The sequence below is a fragment of the Zingiber officinale genome, chromosome 8A (genome assembly GCF_018446385.1).
Source record: "Zingiber officinale cultivar Zhangliang chromosome 8A, Zo_v1.1, whole genome shotgun sequence".
In the NCBI taxonomy this organism is placed as follows: domain Eukaryota; kingdom Viridiplantae; phylum Streptophyta; class Magnoliopsida; order Zingiberales; family Zingiberaceae; genus Zingiber; species Zingiber officinale.
The window spans coordinates 35,286,420-35,307,999 of NC_056000.1; the positions used below are offsets into that span (position 1 = coordinate 35,286,420).

The 21,580-nt window shown below is 32.6% G+C and overlaps 1 protein-coding gene across 2 annotated transcripts; it reads right to left on the minus strand.

Moving 5' to 3' along the window:
- Window positions 1–9,327: 9,327 nt before the first annotated feature.
- LOC122008439 (glycerol-3-phosphate acyltransferase 9-like) lies at window positions 9,328–21,297 on the minus strand. Of its 2 annotated transcripts, none has more exons than XM_042564165.1 (13): window positions 21,137–21,297; window positions 20,748–20,867; window positions 20,603–20,660; window positions 19,634–19,752; window positions 17,073–17,172; window positions 15,883–15,978; window positions 15,712–15,808; window positions 15,538–15,625; window positions 15,361–15,457; window positions 10,963–11,048; window positions 10,725–10,844; window positions 10,530–10,628; window positions 9,328–9,646 (listed from the first exon to the last, which is right to left on the minus strand). In XM_042564165.1, exons 2-13 carry the CDS (start codon window positions 20,852–20,854, stop codon window positions 9,598–9,600), a joined length of 1,116 nt encoding a protein of 371 aa, XP_042420099.1. In that variant the 5' UTR covers window positions 20,855–20,867; window positions 21,137–21,297; the 3' UTR covers window positions 9,328–9,597. The 2 variants fall into 2 exon arrangements, with proteins under 2 accessions (XP_042420099.1, XP_042420100.1); XM_042564166.1 differs by having other exon boundaries at window positions 21,109–21,256.
- Window positions 21,298–21,580: the final 283 nt, after the last annotated feature.

Here is a 21,580-nt window from a genome sequence, read left to right on the forward strand (position 1 = left end):
TAAATATTATTAATTTATATAAATCAGTTTTAAAAATATGAAAATTAAATTAAAATTTTAAAAATTCCAATAAATAATAAATATTATTAATTTATAATTATATATAACAGTATAAAACAGATTTAAAAATATAAAAAAAATATTTAAAATTTAATTTATTTAAACACATATCTAATAAATTTTATTAATTAAATTAAGATATATAAAAAAATATTCTCAGACTGGTTAATGACTTAATGTTATTAAAATATTTTGTATTGTATGCCTGTATGTATCTGTATAGTATAATTAAATATTTAAATTTTATTATCATGTTATGTCTTGTTAGTTATTAATATATATAATTTTTTCAAATTATATCTGTTATCAATGGCAAGTAATTCATCTTCGACAGCATCTGCCACTCAACCCGAATCCGGGATTCTTAGAAGAAAGTCAAATGACATCGGATGGGAGTTTGGGATATTGATTGATCCTAAGAACCTCGACAAAATTAAATGTAAGTTATGTGGAAAAGCAATGTCAGGGGGAGTGTATAGGATAAAGGAGCACATTGGAAATATACCTGGAAATGTATCTGGTTGTCGAAAAGCATCTCAAGAAGACAAAAATAAGTGCAAACAGGCTATTTTAGAAGGGAGGAACAGAAAGAAGAACAAAATAATGGAAGAACAAAGTTGTAGAGCAGAGGTGGCTATTTCCGTAGATGAAGAAGAAGGTCTTGAAATTGAAGGGATGGATGGAGTTAAAAAACCTCTTCCACTTGACCCCATGGATAGATATGCATCGGCAATTGCTCCAGAAAATGCAGGCTCCAGTGAAAGTAAAGTACTTCGCCAAAAAAATATAAATGAGGCTCTTTTCAAAGAGAGAACTCAACAAGTTCAACAATATGTTGGGAGATGGGTTTATGAAAATGGAATCTCATTCAATGCTGTTGATAATGATAGCTTCAAGCAACTAATGGAGGCAGTGAGTCAATTTGGACCAGGATTCAAGCCTCCAACTCAATATCAACTTAGGGAGCCACTATTAAAAGCCGAAGTTGAAAGAACAAAACAATTGCTGAAGAAACATGAAGAAGAATGGGCAAAGAATGGGTGCTCAATTATGACAGATGCATGGAGTGATAGAAAAAGAAGAAGCATCTTAAATTTATGTGTTAATTGCAAGGAGGGTACTACATTTTTAGAGTCTAAGGAGTCTTCAGAGGAGGCGCATACAGCTGAACTTATTTTTGAGTATGTTGACAAGTGTGTTGAACAAGTAGGAGCTCAGAATATTATTCAGATTGTAACAGACAATGCCACCAACAATATAGCTGCAGCTAAATTGATGAGAGAAAAATGACCCGGGATCTTTTGGAGTTCATGTGCAACTCACACTATTAATCTCATGCTTGAAAGTATTGGCAAACTTCCACGATATAAAAAGGTGATTGAGCAATCCAAGGCTTTTACCATTTTCATCTATGCTCACCATAAGACTTTATCATTGATGAGAAGTTTCATGAAGAAGAGAGACATAGTCCGACCAGGAGTTGCCAGGTTTACATCAAATTTCTTCACATTGCAAAGTTTGATTGAAAAAAAAGCTAGTTTAAGAGCCATGTTTACAAGTGATATGTGGGAGAAATGTAAATGGTCAAAAACAAACAAAGGAAAATTGGCTTACTCTACAGTGATGAGCATGAGTTTTTAGAATGGTGTGACACTTTGTTTGAAAATATTTGCTCCTTTGGTAAGAGTTCTTCGATTGGTAGATGGAGATAGAAAGCCATCGATGGGGTTTCTATATAGGGAGCTTCTTCAAGATAAAGAAGATATCAAGGTGGCTCTGAATAACGTGGAATCAAATTATCAGCCTATCATAGTCATTATTGAGTCAAAAATGAAGGATAGACTTGATACATCATTGCATATCACTGCTTTTTTGTTGGATCTTTATTTTTACTACAAAGATAGTTCTATTGCTCTTTATGAGGAGGTCGCAATGGGGATTTTTGAATGCATGGAAACTTTGCATGCCAATGAGTTAGATCTACAAGATACAATTATTAATAAGGAATTTCCAAAATATAGAAATAAGACTGGGTTGTTTGGAAAAACATTGGCAGCAAAAGCATGTGAAAAAAATGATGATACATTTGATCCATGTGCATGGTGGAGTACATACGGTGCTCACACACCTAACTTGCTAAGGGCGGCATTGAGGATACTTTCATTAACTACAAGTTCATCTGGGTGTGAAAGAAATTGGAGTACATTTGAAGGAGTAAGTTTTAAACTTTCAATCTACTCTTTAATTAAATTAGTTATAATTTTTAATGTCTACTCTATATTCAGGTACTAACTATAATATTTACTTTCTCTGTTTTTTTTTATAGATTCATACAAAGAAAAGAAATACGTTGGATGCCAACAGGTTGAACAATCTAGTATTTGTCCAATTTAATGCTAGATTGTTGAACAAACAAAAAAGAGAAAAAGAAAGAAATGTTGATGTCCTTCTTGCAAAAGATGCTTCAAATGCACAAGGTTGGATTGTGGACGGTGGGGAAGATGATGAAGTTGAACTAGGTTCTGGGCTCACTTGGCAAATGGTTGATGAAGCAAGTGGAGCGGATGAAAATCTACAACCCCGAAGAAGCTCTAGAGTGAGAGAACTTCATGAAGATGATTTTGAATCTGAAGAAGAAGACGAGGATCACAATAATGATATTGAGTTTGTGTCCGATGAAGAACAAGTTATTGAAAATTATGGAGAAAAGGAAGCAGAATAAATACGAGTTTATGAGATATTATTAGTTGTGTAATTTTAAACTCATTTTGTTAAGACATGATTTACGTTATTTAACAATTATATTTTGCTTAGTGGTTACTGGTTACTGATTCACAATGCATTGTAATCTTGAATTGAACTATTGCTACTATTTTCCAATGTTCTACTGTTTGCTATATGATTATGATAACCTACTGCATGTTCTATTGTTTAACTGTTTTTTTTTAACTCATATTTACTAAGTCTAGTATATTTCCTTTGCACAAAACTATTAATTTTCTTTTATAGTTTTTCATTTTTTGGTATTGGAAAGTATGTATTTATTTCAGCATACATAGTTAGATCTCCATTGCTATGAAATTGTTTAAGACAACATTTAGATTTGTATATGACATTATCCACAGTCCACATGAAACAAGGAATACCGAGGAATCCGCCTAGCGCCGCCTAGTCCTCGCCTAGGCGGCCTAGGCGCTAGGCGCTGGTCCGCCGCCCGACTAGCGCCTAGCGAATTTTAGAACCTTGGTTTATCTTATTTTATTTTATTTTTTATTTAACATATTGAAAAGAGTTTATTAATGAATACGTCTCGTGAATATTTTCATGAATATTACTCATGAACATTGTTCATGAATATTGTTCATGAATGTTGTTCACGAACATTATTCACGAACGTTAACGAGCTGAACACATATGTGTTCAAGCTTGTTTGGTTAGTTTAACGAGTTGTTAAAATTTGTTTGTTTAATTAATCTTGTATATATTGAACGAATATAAACAATCTCTTACTAAGTCGAACACCAAATTTACTCATGAATACTTGGTTCATTTATAGCCCTAAGTACCAAATTCGTCACCATCGACCGCCTCTATGCCCTTACAACCTTGTTCAATCCAAGATCCGGGAGGAGACCACTATCGCATCTCCATATTTATGACATTGCAGGGACTCTTTCGTGATAACTTCCCTCTGCTGTAACCATTTCATCCATATATTGAAATCAATTATAGTTATTTATTATATATATTATCAATTTATTATTATCATTAATACTATTAATTTAATTTAATTTAATTTTTTAAAAAATAATTAAATATTAAATTGATTTAAGTGCAACCATGTCTAAGCTTGGAGCACAAGTAATATAGTAAATATTAAATTTGGTTATAGTATTATCTATGGTTAAATCAAACTATATTATATTATATTTTATTCTCTATAATCTTAGTTATGTGATTATCCTAATAATCACATAACTAAAGTTAAAGGTTATGTATAATTACTTGAACTAAACACGATCTTAAAATTTAGTGATTGGATTATAGTATTAAGCAAAAAAAAAAAAAAAAAAAAATATTTATGGTTATATATATATATATATATATATATATATATATATATATATATATATATATATATATATATATATATATATATATATATATATATATATATATATATATGGTTTTATTACTCTAAAGACCTTATGCCAGCGTACCCCGTCCCCCCATGTAAACCAAACCAAAAAACATTGATTTGAATTTTTTTATACTTAATATTATAATTCAATTTTTAAATTCTAAGGATGTGTTTGTTCAAATTATCATGTATCACCTTAGTTATATGATTATCAAATAATCACATAACTAAAATTATGGGGAATAAAATATAATCAATTATTGTTTGGTTCAATTTAGGTAATGTAATAAAAATGTATTTGTTTGAAGGTGTTAATAAATAATCTAATTTAATATTTTATTATATTACCCTTAACTACAAAATCAATTATATATTATTATTATTATTATTACTATTACTATTATTTTTAAACTCTATGTTTTTTTTTATTTTTTTCACGTTTTCTTTATTTTTATGTGTTTTTTATTTATTTTTTTTTCTTTTCATTTTTTTTAGATTTTTTTAATTTTAAAAATTTTTTACGTTTTTTTATATTTTATATTTTATATTTTTTTAAGTTTTTTTTATTTTCCCTATTTTTTTAATGTTTTTTGTTTTTTAAATGTTTTTTCTATTATTTATTTATTTTACGTTTTTTTTATTTTTTTTATTTTTTTTACATTTTTCCTATTTTTTTACAATTTTTTAAAAGTTTTTTTTTAATTTTTTATATTTTTAATTTTTTTCTTTACATTTTTCTTTTTTATCACATTTTTCTCAGAGTATTTTGGGTAAAAAAAATTCGTTAACACGGGAATCAAGAAAACTTCGATTTTCCGAGGTTTTCCGATTCCGGATTACATGCCCTTTTGCTGACGTGTCGAGCATGAAATATTATTTGGGAATCATCAATTACGTAAGCCAAACAGAGTTTTCATTAATAACATTGATAGATAACCAAGATTACCAAGATTAACTCCCAACCAAACACACCCTAAAAATAAAATCTTATTGATATAACTGAAAGCTTAAAAAAAATAAAAAATTAAACAAACAACAACAATTCACGTTAGGGCATAAATTTATTTTATATATATACTCCTTACATTTCACACCTCATGAGCACGTTAATTTTTTATATATATGATTTTGTTAATTTGAAGACCTTATGCACATACCCCCATGTAAATCAAACAAAAAAATCGATTTGAAATTTTTTTTATATTTAATATTATAATTCAATTTCCAAACTCTAAAGATAAAATTTTATTCATATAATCGAGAGTTTAAAAAAAATTAAAAATTAAAAAAAAAACAACAATTCACGTAAGGGTATTATACACTCCTTCCATCTCACATCTCATGAGCACGTCAATTTTTTTATTTTATTTATTTTTTTGATTTTTTTTAAATTTCTTGATTTTTAGAATTTGAATTATAATATTAAGCATACAAAAATTAAACAAAAAAAATTTAAGGTGCTCACGTGCGACATAAAAGGTACCGTATATCAAAACTCTATATAGTAACCCAACCCCTATATCCGATGAGCATCGAATTTTTTTTATATTTAATACTATAATTCAACCCTTAAATCATAAAAACAAATCTCATTGAAATAACCGGGAACTTTAAAATAAAATAAAAAAAATTGTTTTTACCTTGTGAGCACCTAATTTTTTGCAAGTGTTTTTTTAAATTTCTTTAGCTTTGATATTATAACCCAATTTATAAACTCTAAATCTGAAATTATAAATCCTAACTTCTAAACAAAATATATATTTGGTGCTCATAGAATGAGCACCATAAGATATGTAGCCTTCTTTTGATATATCTAAAAGCTGTGAAATTATGTATAAGCTGCGAATTGATGTGCGACCTTGAGCGACATGTAGACGATCTAGCACAATCAAAATTTAATTTTTTAATCTATGTAATAACTTTTCTCTCTTTCCTCTTAAATTAAAATAAAATTTTATCTTCTCTCATATTATTACATGCAACAATTACTGTGGACAACGTTTTTACAACTACTATGTAATAGTTGTTATAACTGTGCAATAGCTACTATAACGATGTAGTAGTTGTTACAATGATACAGTAGCTATTACAACTACATAATAGCTGCTGCAATGGTGTAGTAGCTGCTACAATGATACAGTAGTTATTACAACTGTACAGTAACTTTTACAACGATGCAATAGATGTTATAACGATGCAGTAACTGCTATATTGATATAGTAGCTACTATAATAATGCAATAGTTGTTACAACGCAATAGCTACACAATAACTGTTATACGTTTTAACAGTTACTACATAATAGCTGCTACAATGTTGTAGTAGCTGCACTATCTTTAAATCAATACTACAGTAATTATTGTATGTAATTATAAAAAAGAGAAATGAGAATTTTATTTTAATTTAAGAAGAAAGAAAGAAAAATTATTTATTTTAATTTAAGAAGAAAGAGAAAAAAATTATTGAATGTAAATGAGAGATTAAAAAAAATTAGTTGTGTCATATAGCTCACATCTTATTTTGCTCACGATTGCATAGGAGGTATCGTGCAGTATGTATATATATGAATATTGATTGTATAATACCTTTAAAGGTATATAAGATACTAATTATATTATATTTTTATATTCCATGATATTTGAACAAAAATATAAATTATCTTAGAGATGTTAATTTTTAATAATACTAACTAAATCTTATATTTCAATTTGATTAATAAATTTGGATTTATTAAAAATATTATACGATAACAAAGAATAAATTTGCATTTATTAATAAATTTGTATTTAATCCAGAAATTTTATATTTATTAAAAACATTATATAATATCTAAATATTTATAGAATACATATTATTAAAATATAGGTAGAGAAATAATATCCTCCGCACCACTTGAGCACTTAAATTTTTTTTCAATTTAAATTTTTTTTATACTTAATACTATAATTCAATCTCTAAATTCTAAAGTAAAATTTTATTAATATAACCAAGAGCACAAAAAAATATTTTTAAAAAATCAACATTTTGCAACCCAGGATATCTTCGTTGAATATAAGAATACAATCTTATACAAAATATCATAGCTTATAGAATCGTGATCCTGTGTAGAATCGATTTGGGATCAGGATTAGATTGGTCAAAATCGGATTATAAAATTATATGATCCTATAAAAATCATTAAAATTTTATCATGCATGATTAATAATTAGAAAAATATCTAAAAAAACTAATTTACATATAAATAAATTACTATATATATATATATATAGAGTTTTGATACTGTACGCGCCTTCTTATACGCTCCCGTGCGCGTCTTCTTATTTATTTATTTATTTTTTAAATCTAACATTTTCTCATCGATAAAACCTCTCGGTGTTCCTCTGCCTTCCTCGCTCAGTCGCTTGCCTCGGCGTTCCTCGCCCGCGACGCCGTGCTCCTCGCCCACGACGAACCGATTACTGAATGACAGTGCTGCCGGCGCAGGCAAGGTGCCGGTGGTCCTCGACTGGGCCATCGGCGGCGAGACGTGCGAGGCCGCAAGTCGCGACCTCGGCTCCTATGCCTGCATCAGCAATCACAGCGTGTGCGTCGACTCCTCCAAGTGCCATCGTTTGAGCATGGATTCGATTGCAGATTACATTCATCGATGTCTAAAATCGAAGTGCAGATTACAAATTAACCATCCCATGCAGTGCAGCAATTGAATTGAATTAAGCAGAATATATATAATTAAATCGATTGGTATTGATATAGACAGACGGACCTTGGCATCCGTCGGAGACGTAAGGGTTGCCTCGGTATCCCGTCGAACAGTTGCAAAGATAGCCAGGGCCATTGGAGGAGTCGACGCACACGCTGTGATTGCTGGCAGGCATAGGAGTTGGTTCGTCGTAGGCGAGGAGCACGGCGTCGCGGGCGAGGAACGCCGAGGCAAGCGACTGAGCGAGGAGAGGTTTTATCGATGAGAAAATGTTAGATTTAAAAAAATAAAAATAAAAAAAAATAAGAAGACGCGCACGGGAGCGTATAAGAAGGTGTGTACAGTATCAAAAATATATATATATATATATATATATATATATATATATATATAAAATTATTTACACTTAACACCTCATATTACATTGCATGTAAAAATTTAAATTAACTAATAATTTAACTATCATTCTCATAAAATAATATAATATAAAATTTTTATTAATATAATAATAATAATAATAATCACATTCAACCTCAAAAATATTTCCTTAATTTATAAGATGATTCAATTTAAATGTCAACAAAACACCTAGCATATATAGTATAAACTATTGAATCCTTTGATTCGAATATAAACACTAGAAATAATCTTCTAAAGACTTTTTTATTCTGCAGAATACTAAACAATATGCATCCAAAAATTTATCATTTTAGAAAAAAAATGATAAAATATTATTGATAACAAACTAACTCAAAAATAATTAACTATATATTTAAATAATCTCAAAACTCTAACCCTAACTATGCAAAAGATGAAAAAAAACTAATAAAAAGAAGACAATCTTCTGGATGTCCGAAAATACTTTAAATGATATTGTTTGAGTTTGGAGCTGGATAGTTAAGGGTAAACCTTGAAATTAACTATAGACCTCTAAATGAACTTCAATTTAATATATTATAGGTCTCATGGTTCAATCCGAGTCAAAAGTCATGACCCCTCAAAACTTTCACCGATTCTACTCCAATCCTACCGATCATGTTCCAATCCTACTAATCCTTCTACAATCCTACTACAAAAATCAATTCAGCATGATCCAGAATTGATTTATACTTCCGGATGGTAGGATCCTACTATCCCGGATCGTGATTTTACAAACACGGCAAGATACCATGTATATTATATTCTGATGTCTAAATATTATTTAAACTAAGAATAATAGAAAATGATACTAAAAAATATATAATTAATTAACGCAAGGATAATAAATTATTTTAGAAGTGTTAATTTGTAATTATACGGATAGGAGGTGTATTATTGTGCTATAAAGAGAATCTTATGATGCATGATCAAGAGACTAGTCGAACTAACCATGGTTACCGAGCATGATTTGACTATCCCGTTCAAACTGAAAAAACTTGCAAACGAGATGAAAATGAATCTTGGAACTTCAACTGAACCAGAGAGCTAGCTCGCGGTGTCTAGGAGATTCAATTTTGTCCCATTTATCTACTAAGTCTATTCTTAGGCTAAATAGAGAGATCGACATTTGTGACTCAACGACATTGTAAGTCAATAACCATCAATCTAGAAAATGTTTCTAACTCAACGAACTGATGAAATTGGGAGCAGAAGGCAAGAATTTTCGAGTCTAAGAGTCCAACAACACAAAGCACAGAGAATAAAGTTATGAAGGTACTTTATATTTCCTCCAATCGCTTTAAGACTGATTCTGCAAAAATCTGCTGCCTGCAAATCGAGGGAAGAAGGTTTCAGAAACAGGAAGCAGATTGTATAGTTAAGGAATAGCATGAGTTCAGAAAAGACTGCAAATATCTCAAAATGTTAGGTAGATAAATGAAAAGAAACATAAAATTTAAAAGCTGCATATGAATTGGATTTTATACTGTCCATTTTGTGCCAGAAGTTGATCTCCAGATGTAGTAAGCTTGCAAGACTGTTGTGTGACGACGCGAGTTTTAATTCTGTAATTTCCTTCCACTTGGATGTTTAAGTATAAACTTATAGAAAGAAAATTTCATTAAAATTATGGGATATATATATGTAAAATGGATGTCATGCATCGAATGGGAGCATTAGTTCTTGAAGCATTTAAATATATCTTGATTCACGACTCTGAAATGAATTCAATCTAGCAAAATTAAAACTGGATAAATACCATTACACTTTTTAGCTAAAGTTGGTGCTCCAACTAGTGTTTCCCCTCTCTTTTATTTCCCTCTTCAAAAGTATTCATCTCCTCTCTGTGATCTACGGATGCTATCAAAGGATGAGTTTTGAGGAAAAAATCTTCCTCTCTAGGTCGGTATTTTAGGTTAGACAAGTCCAATCTCAGTTGACACTATCGGAACTTTACCGGTAGATGTGGCACAGTAACATTTACCCATGTTGATACCAATATTATCCGTGCCCACTGATATTGATCGACAAAAGTTGCAACTGTGCTGTATCCACCCAGTCTACTTACGGTGGAAAGAGACTAAACGATGCCCAGGTAGTGATTTGTAGAAAGCGATTTGTTCTAAGCATAAAATCAGGTTAAACAATCAAATGCTTGCTCTCATGTAAATTTGTAATTTGTTCTAAGCATTATAAGTCGATATATTCATACTTGCGTTCTGTGAGCTTGGGGCTGGGGCGGAAGTACTTCAGATAACCATCCCATGGAACCTTCTTGAGACCAGCCCGAACGGAGATCATGTCTCGAACCCTTTTCAGTAGGATCATTCAACAGGCAGAGAAGCAGCTTGAGTTGGCATAGGATGAAATTATTTCAGCTAACAATATTCAGAAAATGAAACTTTACCTTTCAGCAAACTCGATAGGAATCTCGCCAGGTCGTATGTACTGAGGTTCCAGGTACCACACATCGCAGACTACGGCCCATGATGTCATAAGCTGAGCTAAGTGTGTAGTAAAAGACTGCCTGTTTAAACATTAGCACAACTTACAAAAGGGTAGGATGGTGATAAATTTTGATGTTCCATTGTAACTATTATACAACAACATAGAAGTGAAAATGTTATCACAAGAAGATTTATTACTTTTTACTGTTCCAAAAAGCATCCACGAAAATCTTATTGTACTTGATTGCTACTGGGCACACAGCGCAACCAAGTTCAAAAGCACCCTGAAAATGGATCGTAAAGGACATTCATTAAAGAACATGAAGAAAACAAGAACACTAAAGAAATAGTTCCTTAGGAAATGGTGGAATCTTCAAGAATGAATAAAAGAAGCACAGAAGAGCCTGTTGAGTTACATTGAAGTACATGAACAGAAATTTTAACTATATGTATAACTAACAATAGGGTGTAACCATAATAACTCTTAATGAATAGGATATGAGTGAACAAGCTTAATAATCCGTGAACTCATTTAGGTTCATTCGATAATAAAAAATAAATAAATAAATAAAGAAGCTTGAATATTAATGAACTCAGCTCATTAACGGTCATAAAATGAACAATAGCTTGTTATCAACTTCTCTAAAGTTTGATTATAATTTTGTTTTAAAATATATAGAAAATACAGCAAGTGTGTGTTTGTTCATATTTATGATTTATTTGTGTTTATTGTTTTTGATATCATACAATTTTTATGATTGCATATTATCTCATAATATATTAAAATGTGAGAAAATAATATCTTCTATATATTATATTATTTTAACTAAGTTATAAAGACAACAATGTCTTTAGTCAAGCTTAGAAACAAAAAACTGAGTTTGGTTAGAGTTCAATGACGTTTTAATAAACAAATAGAAGCTAACCCGCATGAGAAGCATGGTGAGGGACGAGGAAGAAGTTAAAAATCCTACCCGCTTCCTATACAGTTGAGGATGAGAAGTTAAAAATGGGATTATACCAATCTGTTGGCCAGTTCTTTTGTGTAACAAAGACAATCACATCTGGTTTGTATGTTTTCATGCCTTGTTTTACAGCTAAACATGGCATTCATCTACGAAATGCTATGATGCATTAAGGGGATCAGAAGATAATTTCCATCACCAAATATAGTGCAAAGATTAACAACTTTAAGGTGGTGTGGTATGCAGATAAATGCCAAGATGGTAAGAATAAGACTATTACTAATCATATAAGCCAATGTGAATTTCTATCTAAGTTTCAATGAAAGAGGAAAATCAAGTTTTTGCATAGAGAGTCAAGATTGTATCTCTCTATATCTAAGCAAGTTAACTCCGCCCATGATGACCGGTCATGGCCGGTCCCAAACCCGGATAAAGGAGGAGGGTTGCGTTAGGTTGCCAGCCAGCGTCAAACTATGGCAAATATTTCATGAATGAATCCATTAAACTATTGTGCTAATGCTAGGTTGTTCCCCGGAAGGAACGCGTTGCAGGGTCCGACTGTAACGTCTCGGCAAGGACCGCTGCATCTCCAGAACTCGGGTGTAGTGATAAATATGCAAGAGTTCGCGTTACAGGGTCCGACTGTAACGTCTCAGCAAGGATCGCTACATCTCCATGAAAACTTGGGTGTAGTGTTAAATAGGCAAGAGTTCTCACACCATAGGTTAGATAAGAACAAATATGATAGGAAAACTAATAATCTAAGATTTGGAACATGGAACATAGGAACTCTCACTGGTAAATCAATGGAGGTAGTAGATATGATGATTAGGAGAAAAATTAATATTTTATGTGTACAAGAGACAAAATGGACAGGTGAGAAGGCAAAGATGATAGAGAACTCGGGTTTTAAGTTATGGTACACGGGAAAGAGTAAAACAAAAAATGGAGTGGGTATTATTGTAGATAGTTTGTTAAAGAATGAAGTTGTAGGAGTAGTTAGAAAAGGGGATAGAATTATAACCCTTAAGATAATAGTGGCGAAAGAAACTATGAACATAATTAGCGTATATGCACCACAAGTAGGATTAGATGAAGCTACCAAATTAAGGTTTTGGGAGGACTTAGATGAAATATTACAAAATATTCCACCAAATGAAAGGATTTTAATAGGAGGTGATCTAAATGGGCATGTCGGAGTAAAAAATGAGGAATATGAGAGAGTACATGGGAGTTATGGGTTTGGAACTAGGAATGAGGAAGGGAAAATTATATTAGATTTTGCGATAGCATATGACCTTATATTAGCTAATACGTTTTTTAAGAAAAGAGAAGAACACTTAGTCACATTCAAAAGCGGGAATAATAGATCGCAAATTGACTTTCTTATGGTTAGGAAGAAGGATAGAAAGATTTGTAAAGATTGCAAAGTCATCCCTAGAGAAAGCTTAACTACCCAACATAAGGTAGTAGTGTTGGATATACGTCTCAAACATAGTATCAATAGAAAGAAAATATATACAATTCCTAGAATTAATTGGTGGAAGTTAAAGGATGGGAAACAACATATATTTAAAGAGAAGGTAGAAGTACAAGCATTAGGTGAAATATACGATGACTCTAATACAACATGGGATAAGATGGTATCAAAGTTGAAAATAGTAGCTAAGAGTGTCCTCGGTGAGTCAAAGGGACATGCACCGCTAAGTAAAGAATCTTGGTGGTGGAATGAGAAAGTACAAGAGAAAGTGAAGGAAAAACGAATAGCTTATAAGGAATTATATATTTGTAAGAACGAAGAAAATTTTAAAAAATATACAATAGCCAAGAAAGAAGCTAAGAAAGTAGTGAGTGAAGCAAAAAATGAAACTTTTGAACGGTTATATCAAAAATTAGATACAAAAGAAGGGGAAAAAGACATCTATAGAATAGCTAAAGTGAGAGAAAGAAAAACAAGAGATCTTAGCCAAATAAAATGTATTAAAGATGAATGTAATAGGGTATTAGTAAGCGATGGAGAAATAAAAGAGCGGTGGAAGAGGTATTTTCATCAACTTTTTAATGAAGGTTTAGGAGACCAACTTAACTTAGGTAATTTAATTAGGTCAAATGAGCATTCAAATTTTAATTTTTATCGTAGAATTCAAACTTCGTAGTAAAACAAGTTTTAAATGAGATGACAATGAAAAGCCGTTGGACCGGATGATATTCATATATCTTTGATAGCTAATACCAAGTTATTAATATTGGATAGGTTAACAATATATGAAAGCGAAAAAAAATGTCGGATCAATGGAGAGTAAATACTCTAGTTCTCTTATATGAGAACAAGAGAGACGTATAAATTTTTACAAACTATAGGAGTATTAAATTAATGAGTCATACCCTGAAATTTTGGGAAAGAGTAATAGAAAAAAGATTAAGAAAGGCGACCATAGTGATTGAAAATCAATTTGATTCATGTCTGAAAGGTTGACAATAGAAGCTATACATTTTCTCAAGTAATTAATTGGAGAAAAACAAAACCTACACATGATATTTATTGACTTAGAAAAATCTTATGATAGAGTCCTAAGAGAAATTATATGAAAAATTCTAGAAAAGAGAGGTGTTCTAATTAAGGATATGTATGAGGATGTAACGACCAGAGTGAAGACTTTAGGCAGATTAACTAAGCATTTCCAATAAAGATAGGGTTACATCAAGGATCGCCTTAAGCCCCTATCTTTTACATTAATTATGACACAGTACCGTGGTGCATGTTGTTTGCAGATGATATTATTTTGGTAGATGAGACACGTGAAGGAGTAAATGCTAAGCTAGAATCTTGGAGAGAAACACTAGAAGGGAAAGGTTTTAAGCTTAGTAGATTAAAGACGGAATATATGGAATTTAAGTTTAGCAATATTAGAAGTAATGAAACAATTGTTAAGATAGGAGAAGATGAGTTGCTTGGAACCGAGAGATTTAAATATTTAGGATCATTTTTACAAAATGATGGAGGGATTGAGAGAGATGTCTTACATAGAATACAAGCAGGATGGGTGAAATGGAGAGGAGCGTCGAGTGTTTTATGTGACCGTAAAGTACCTCTTAAACTTAAAGGTAAGTTCTATAAAATCGCAGTTAGACCTGCTATGTTATATGGAGCTGAATGTTGGGCTATGACTCGAGCACATGAGCAGAAGATGAGAGTTGCAGAGATGAGGATGTTAAGGTGGATGTGTGGACATACGAGGATGGACAAAATAAGAAATGAGAACATTAGAGAGAAAGTAGGAGTTGCATCTATTGAGGAAAAACTCAGAGAGACACGTTTAAGATGGTATGGACATGTACTTAGACGACCAATAAATGCTCCAGTTAGGCGATGTGAAACTATGATAAACATGCATATAAAACGAGGAAGAGGAAGACCAAAAAAGACTTGGTTAGCAACAATAAAACAAGATAAAATTTTTTTAAATATAGATGATGATATAATAGGAGATAAAGCTCAATGGCGTAAAAGGATTCATACAGCCGACCCCACCTAGTGGGAAAAGGCTTGGTTGTTGTTGTGTTGTGTATATCTAAGCAAGTTGAGACATCATGTTTATATAAAATGTAGGAATATAAATTGGGTACTAACCTTCTTGAACATAACAGTGTAATGGTTGTTTACACAAGTTCCTTCAGGAAATATGAGAAGAGGATTGTTGTCAACTCCTTGAGTATGTTCCCTTATCCTAGAAAAAAAATTCAGAGAGCGGTCAATAACCACAAACAAGCAAACCAGAACTCACACCATCATCAATAGAAATTTTACTTTGTAGCAACGACTTCACGATCTTTGGACTCAGTGCGATTAAACCAAATACAGCCCACACTTTCTAAAATAGTCTTCTGAATAAATCCTGTGCACCAATTCAAGCATTTATTATTTCTCAGGTCAGTTAATAGAACAGAATAAGGGCCAGGTAAAGGAATTGTAGATCCTCACCAACCCAACCAGGATGCTTCTGCATGATAACAGCAAATGCTGTCATCTGTTCTAAGATGATGAAATCAATCATAGAAGTGTGGTTGGCAACAAATACCTGTTAAATATTACACTCCAGATAAAAAGAGGCTGAAAACTACCATCTATAAGATCTACGAGAACATGAAGAACCTGCTGCGGACGTCTGCTTGGACGTGGTCCATGGTATTTGATCACTCCTGTCCATGAAGCAACAAAAACACTGCACATCATTTCAACCAGTTTCCTCTGCACAGAAGAAACAAATAGAGATCAGCACATAGTGAATGGAAACAGTATGTAAGTATAGAAAAGTTAATACAAATTAAAACATCAGTCAATAAGTGTTTGCAGCTGATACAATTGCTACTTAAATTGCATCCTTCTAAAGCAAAAGTATTGCAAGAAAAAGAGTAACAGGGTAAAGTGCCTTAGGTTCTGTATCAATGATTTTTAACATGTATGGAAGATCAAAATATGTGACAACTTCAAAATATGAACATCAAAAGCAAACAGGTCTGCTTCTCATCAAAACTCTCTGGTCATGAGACTGACAAAATTACCAATCTTTAATAATGAATCTACCTCCACTCAAATTGACAAACCATTAAATTTTGGTTAGGACTGCTCACAAAACACCATTCTCTCAAGAGGCATCAATTTGGAGTTAATGACCGATTGATCTAAGGAATTCTGATTGATATTAGTGCCTTGTTACTATGAACAACACATCTTAACAAAAAGGAAGGAAAAAATTAGAAGCGAAAAGAAAGAAATCTACTACTTCCCATTTCTATTTTACTTTTACTGCTCTTTGGTATGGAGTCTGTGGACTTCCCTGTCTCTTTAGTTTCATTGTTTTTCATGATTCAATCAACGACATCATCCATGCAGAGATCAACAATGTTTTTTCCTAATGATGGCACACACACAACTTAACAGTAAACTCCTGAATTGTAGCATTATATCTAAAGTTATATAAGGAAAAGAAGCACAATCCATTCCACTTGTTCTAGATATTCATAACACATGCAATCTCTAATGTATAATGTAAATCCTAAATCATAAACATACTGAAAGATAGAGTATAAGAGCATCCCAACAAAATTAAGAAATAATGGAATAGGAAAATAACAAGCTACTTGGCACTGAAAATGTGAATCTGCAAGTATTAAAGCGATCAAAGATTGACAATTACAGATAATGATGTAGAATAGATTAAGTTCTTAAGATACATTGCCCAAGGCGTCTATTCATTAGAAAAATTACTTATATGGTATGTAATTCTTAAAGTATCTATTAGACTATCAAATAGATAAATTGAGGTACAACAAGAGATGTACCTCTATTTTGCATCTCCATTTATCATGCCCTCTTATAAGGAAATGTACTGGAAGGAAGGCTGCAAAGAACACTATCCATCCCAGAGCCAAAACTCCAACTCTACAAAACATACAAGAGATTAGATTGGAGAAAGAGACGAGCCAACTAAAGCTACTTATGGATCACCAAATATTTGGAAGACATGTTTTCTGCAAAATGAGAAGTTGAGAGGCTGTACAAGGGCATAACAGCATCAAGTAGACAAAAGATATTTAACAAGTTTATTGGTTCATCCCTGGGAGAAAAAAATCAAACTAAAAGAACACACCTCAACCCCAGATAAAGCCAATAAAATGATACACAAACTAACCTCGACCAATTAAATAACCAAATTAAAACTAATATGAACATTAATTAAATCCCACAAGCAATACTAGCATCCTGTTTCTGTGAAGATATATATCAAATGATGGACTGGGGGCAAGAGATAATGAATTAAGAGTGAGAAATCAGTCAAAGAATAGATTATCTTCCTCTATCTTCCTTTGACAAATAAAGAGGAAAGATATTTATTTAAATAGATGAATTTAGGCATCCATCCTTTGTAACTCATCAATCTAAAATTGGACAGAAAGCTAAATAACACCTGTTGGTTGTTTTTTTTTAAAAAAAAAATGACTATCCTCTTCAATTACATTCAATCAAGGAGATAACTAAAAGAACAATTTCAGTTCATACCTCCTCTCCATATTTCCATCCTTTTTAATTTGTCATCTCTCCAAAGAAACATGGTCAAGTGTAAGCATCTGATCTATTTAACTGATTTTGCTTAATTTTTTTTTTATTAAAAAATTGAATAGCTAACCACAGATGGTAATGACCTTGTACGAGAAGCACCAGCAGCATCTATTAGAAGGATTCCAATATAAGAATGGTGTAAACATGAGATACATTACTTCCACAAATACACACCTAGCATTATATGGAAACACATACATATAACATATTGCTGGCCAAAATGTCATCCTCAAATATATGCAAACAAAAATACTTGAGACGTATTGCAGGCTCATGTACCAGCCTAGTATTTACTCATTGTTGGCTCCATACTAGTCTAGTTTCATATGGAACTCTATGAAGAACAAATTAATCAATTTCATTAGAATTAAACTGATAAAGCTCCGTAGAGAATAAGCCTTACTAACATCATCCTACTTGTTGAACAAGCATGCAAAAGATAAATATCTCAAAATTTAAAGTAGTTCTTGTATTTTAGTTTCGATTACATTGCAGAAACTAATAGGGTGAAAATACCAAGTGGAATTAAGCAAGTGATAAGACACAATGTGATTGTTTGGGAAAACATGGGCAACGCTTGTTAGGCCACTAACTGACAACCTATATCAATGTTGAACAACAAGAGTAAGCTGTGTAACCATTGTCACATGCCAATCAATAATTGAATGCACGATATCAACCAGCCAAGGCATGATAAATACACGCAGATAGTTATTTATGGTGTATCTAATCCATAGTTATTTATGGTGTATCTAATCCATGCATTAGGCTCAGAATTCACCATCTCACATACATTACAAATGCACCCCTAGAGGGGTAATTCAAGTATATCAGAACTACCCCAAGTTTCATTTTGCAGATTACAATACTTTCCAAGTTTCATGTATATGAGAACTACCCTGACTGAACTGACCCTCCACTGCAAAGCAGAGTCAACCAGAATACAATTTCCTATGAAAGAAAAGCTCTGATTCCAACCCTCCCATCCGCATCAAGCAACCAAGGAAAGCTTGAGCTGATGTTCATTATAGTGTATTTGGCATGTATTACATATGTTCTACAACATGAATTCTCCATCAAAATAAGTAATTTCTTCATCCTTTTCACTTGCATAGTTGCATGATATAAAACAAAAGACGAATATGACACATGATGGTAGAAATGTTATTAAATAGAATTACAATGTATTGAAAAGGCCATATGGCTTGTGAATCTGACAAAAAGAATTAGCAGTTAACTCCATGAACGACAAAACTGAGTTAAAACAATGCATAATAATTGGTATATTAATCAGTTCATTAAGGTTGGGCCTTCATCAATATCACTATAGATGCCTAGGTGGTAGCCAAGTTGCTAGGAGGCCACCACAAAAATATCATCCATTTTGGCTTGGTACTTATTATTGAGTCTACCCTTTTTCTATGCAAAGGAAACAACACTCTCACAATTGGACTAGGATAGCACTTCCAAGCTGGAAGTGGCCACTTAACTTGAGTTATATCATTAATAAACGGACAGAAATAATTGGAATTTAACTAGATGAACAATTATTTTACTATTCAAGTAGCAAACTGAAGTTACTCATTGTCCAAAGTGTTCTGATTTCTACTTGATCATCATGCATAAGTCACTGCTGGGCATATCAGAAATTAGCTAAGGTACATTATTATAAAGTGTGCTGCGGATAAAGTAGGAAAACACACATTATGCAAAATCTAGAATGAATGGTAGGCACTTGCATCTCATAATGGATTTTGCTAAATCAAATTACAACTAATCAGACCTTGCTGGAAAGAGAATCCCATATCGTACAACTACTCCCAAGCACCACAATGGGAACAAATAGATATTCCAATTCCAAGGTTCCGGAGAATTTGATTTAAAACAGCGTGTAAAAGAGTCCTGTACCCCATGAAAGACAATTAAATATCAAAATCAAAGTAAGTCAACAACATGAAGCATTTGGATACATAGAGTTAAGCTAATCCACGAAACTAACCATCACGGGTTTGATAAAAACAAGAAGAGATGGCATTTAGCTTTCGATAAATGTTCAGCATATTCAACTTCCAAAAAAGTAAAAATAAATAAATTTCTTATTTACAAAGTCCAAATACTGAACAAGAACAGATGGCATTGAGATTTTGATAATCATGCATGATTACCAAACACCATGCCATCAACCACTCACTAACATCTAATAACCTTTTGTTTACATATCACAAGAAAAATTCAATGAGAAAACAAAAGGATCCACCAAAAAAATTTATCACAACAATCACGGAATAATGCTTAAAAGACCCAATAAAAACATAACTTTGCTCCATCAGGTAGTATTAACTCAACTATCATGCTTTGTATTAAGTTTCTAGCAAGAAAATAATCTTAGAAAATTTAACAGCCCGGGAAAAATCACAGAGCCACCAAAAGACTACAAAAGAAACGTCATATCACGTCGCCCTTTCAGTTCAAAACCTTAAGTTAGTGCTTTTACATTAAAAATAACTCCAAAGATCCTCAAAAAATGTGTAACCACCACATTAACAGCCCCCCTACAACGACCCCATGTCGTATGGAGGGAGGTTCAACAGGAGCACAGGTGGCAAGCGCATGGTGAGGCCTTAGGCAGTGAATCCCTGGGATCGACCCCTGCCCGATTTGGACAGAATACAATGCGCTTACCATCTCTGCCAAGCCCTAGGGACAACTCCAAAGATCCTCGAGATTGAGAGAAAGGTAGAGAGAGACTGACATCCACAATGGCGCCCGCAGCTTCAGTGAGGGTAGGGGAAATGTCTAAAAGGTCGGACCTGAGCAATGAAAGTATATTATAGTAAGTATATCTGATCAAATATTCTTTAAAAAAAAAAAAAGTGTAATAGAGATGAAAAGAGTACAAATGGAGCTTCTTTGGAACTTCCCGAATTGTCTCCGTCGTAAGATACTCCTCAATGTTGGGACGATCAAGGTCAGTCTCCATACTTGAAGAATCCAATCCCCCCATAGCAGCCAAAATTCTGTATGAATAAAACCTTTATATAGAAATTTGCTAAATCCACCACAATGATGGGAGATTCAGCTATCTCACCGAAAATATTCTGAAATCCAAATTGCTCACCTTTTACTATCATAAAAAGAACCTCTAGATCATAGGACCTTAAAGACTATACTCTAGTTCCTCCTATTTACCCCTCTCATTCTCCATCAAATGCAATCTACCCAAACAGAAATAAAAAAGGGAAAAGGAGCCTTAATTACTGGAAGAGAAATCCTTGCAGGCAAGTACCTCCGACCTACGAGCTGGCTTCCTATCTGTCGGTGGGTTCTCGCCGGAGGGGCTCGCCTCCGGGCGCCGATGAAAGTAGCGAAAAGGGGGAGGCTAGCCGATTCGCAGGCAGCGAAGCGAAGAGGCGACGAGTCGGTTCCAACACGTTGCTATCTATTGGGTAACTATGTGGGCCACCACGTATGTGGCAGTCTGTAAAAGGTGATCGTGTAACATTCATTTAAAAAGTAATCGTGTAACATTCGTTAACTTTTATTCGAAGGAAATTTATAGTTTACCCCAGGCTGTACTTGTTTTCAAATCGACGGAGTCTCAAAGGTGAAATTTCTGAATTTCAAAAACGTATCAATATTTCATTATTTCCATTTATGGGTTTTCAAAAGACGTATAAATATTTTATTATTCTCAAAAGGTGTATGAAATATACAATTTTATCGTACAGGG

What these genes read in the sequence shown, in the direction of transcription:
- LOC122008439 (XM_042564165.1), bottom strand. Translation starts at nt 20,854, where the DNA reads ATGGGGGGATTGGATTCTTCAAGTATGGAGACTGACCTTGATCGTCCC. An exon ending in GTTCCAAAGAAGCTCCATTT is followed by an intron (nt 20,661 to 20,747) that starts GTACTCTTTTCA and finishes TTCATTGCTCAG; the next exon opens with GTCCGACCTTTTAGACATTT. An exon ending in GGGATTCTCTTTCCAGCAAG is followed by an intron (nt 17,173 to 19,633) that starts GTCTGATTAGTT and finishes TATGTTTTGTAG; the next exon opens with AGTTGGAGTTTTGGCTCTGG.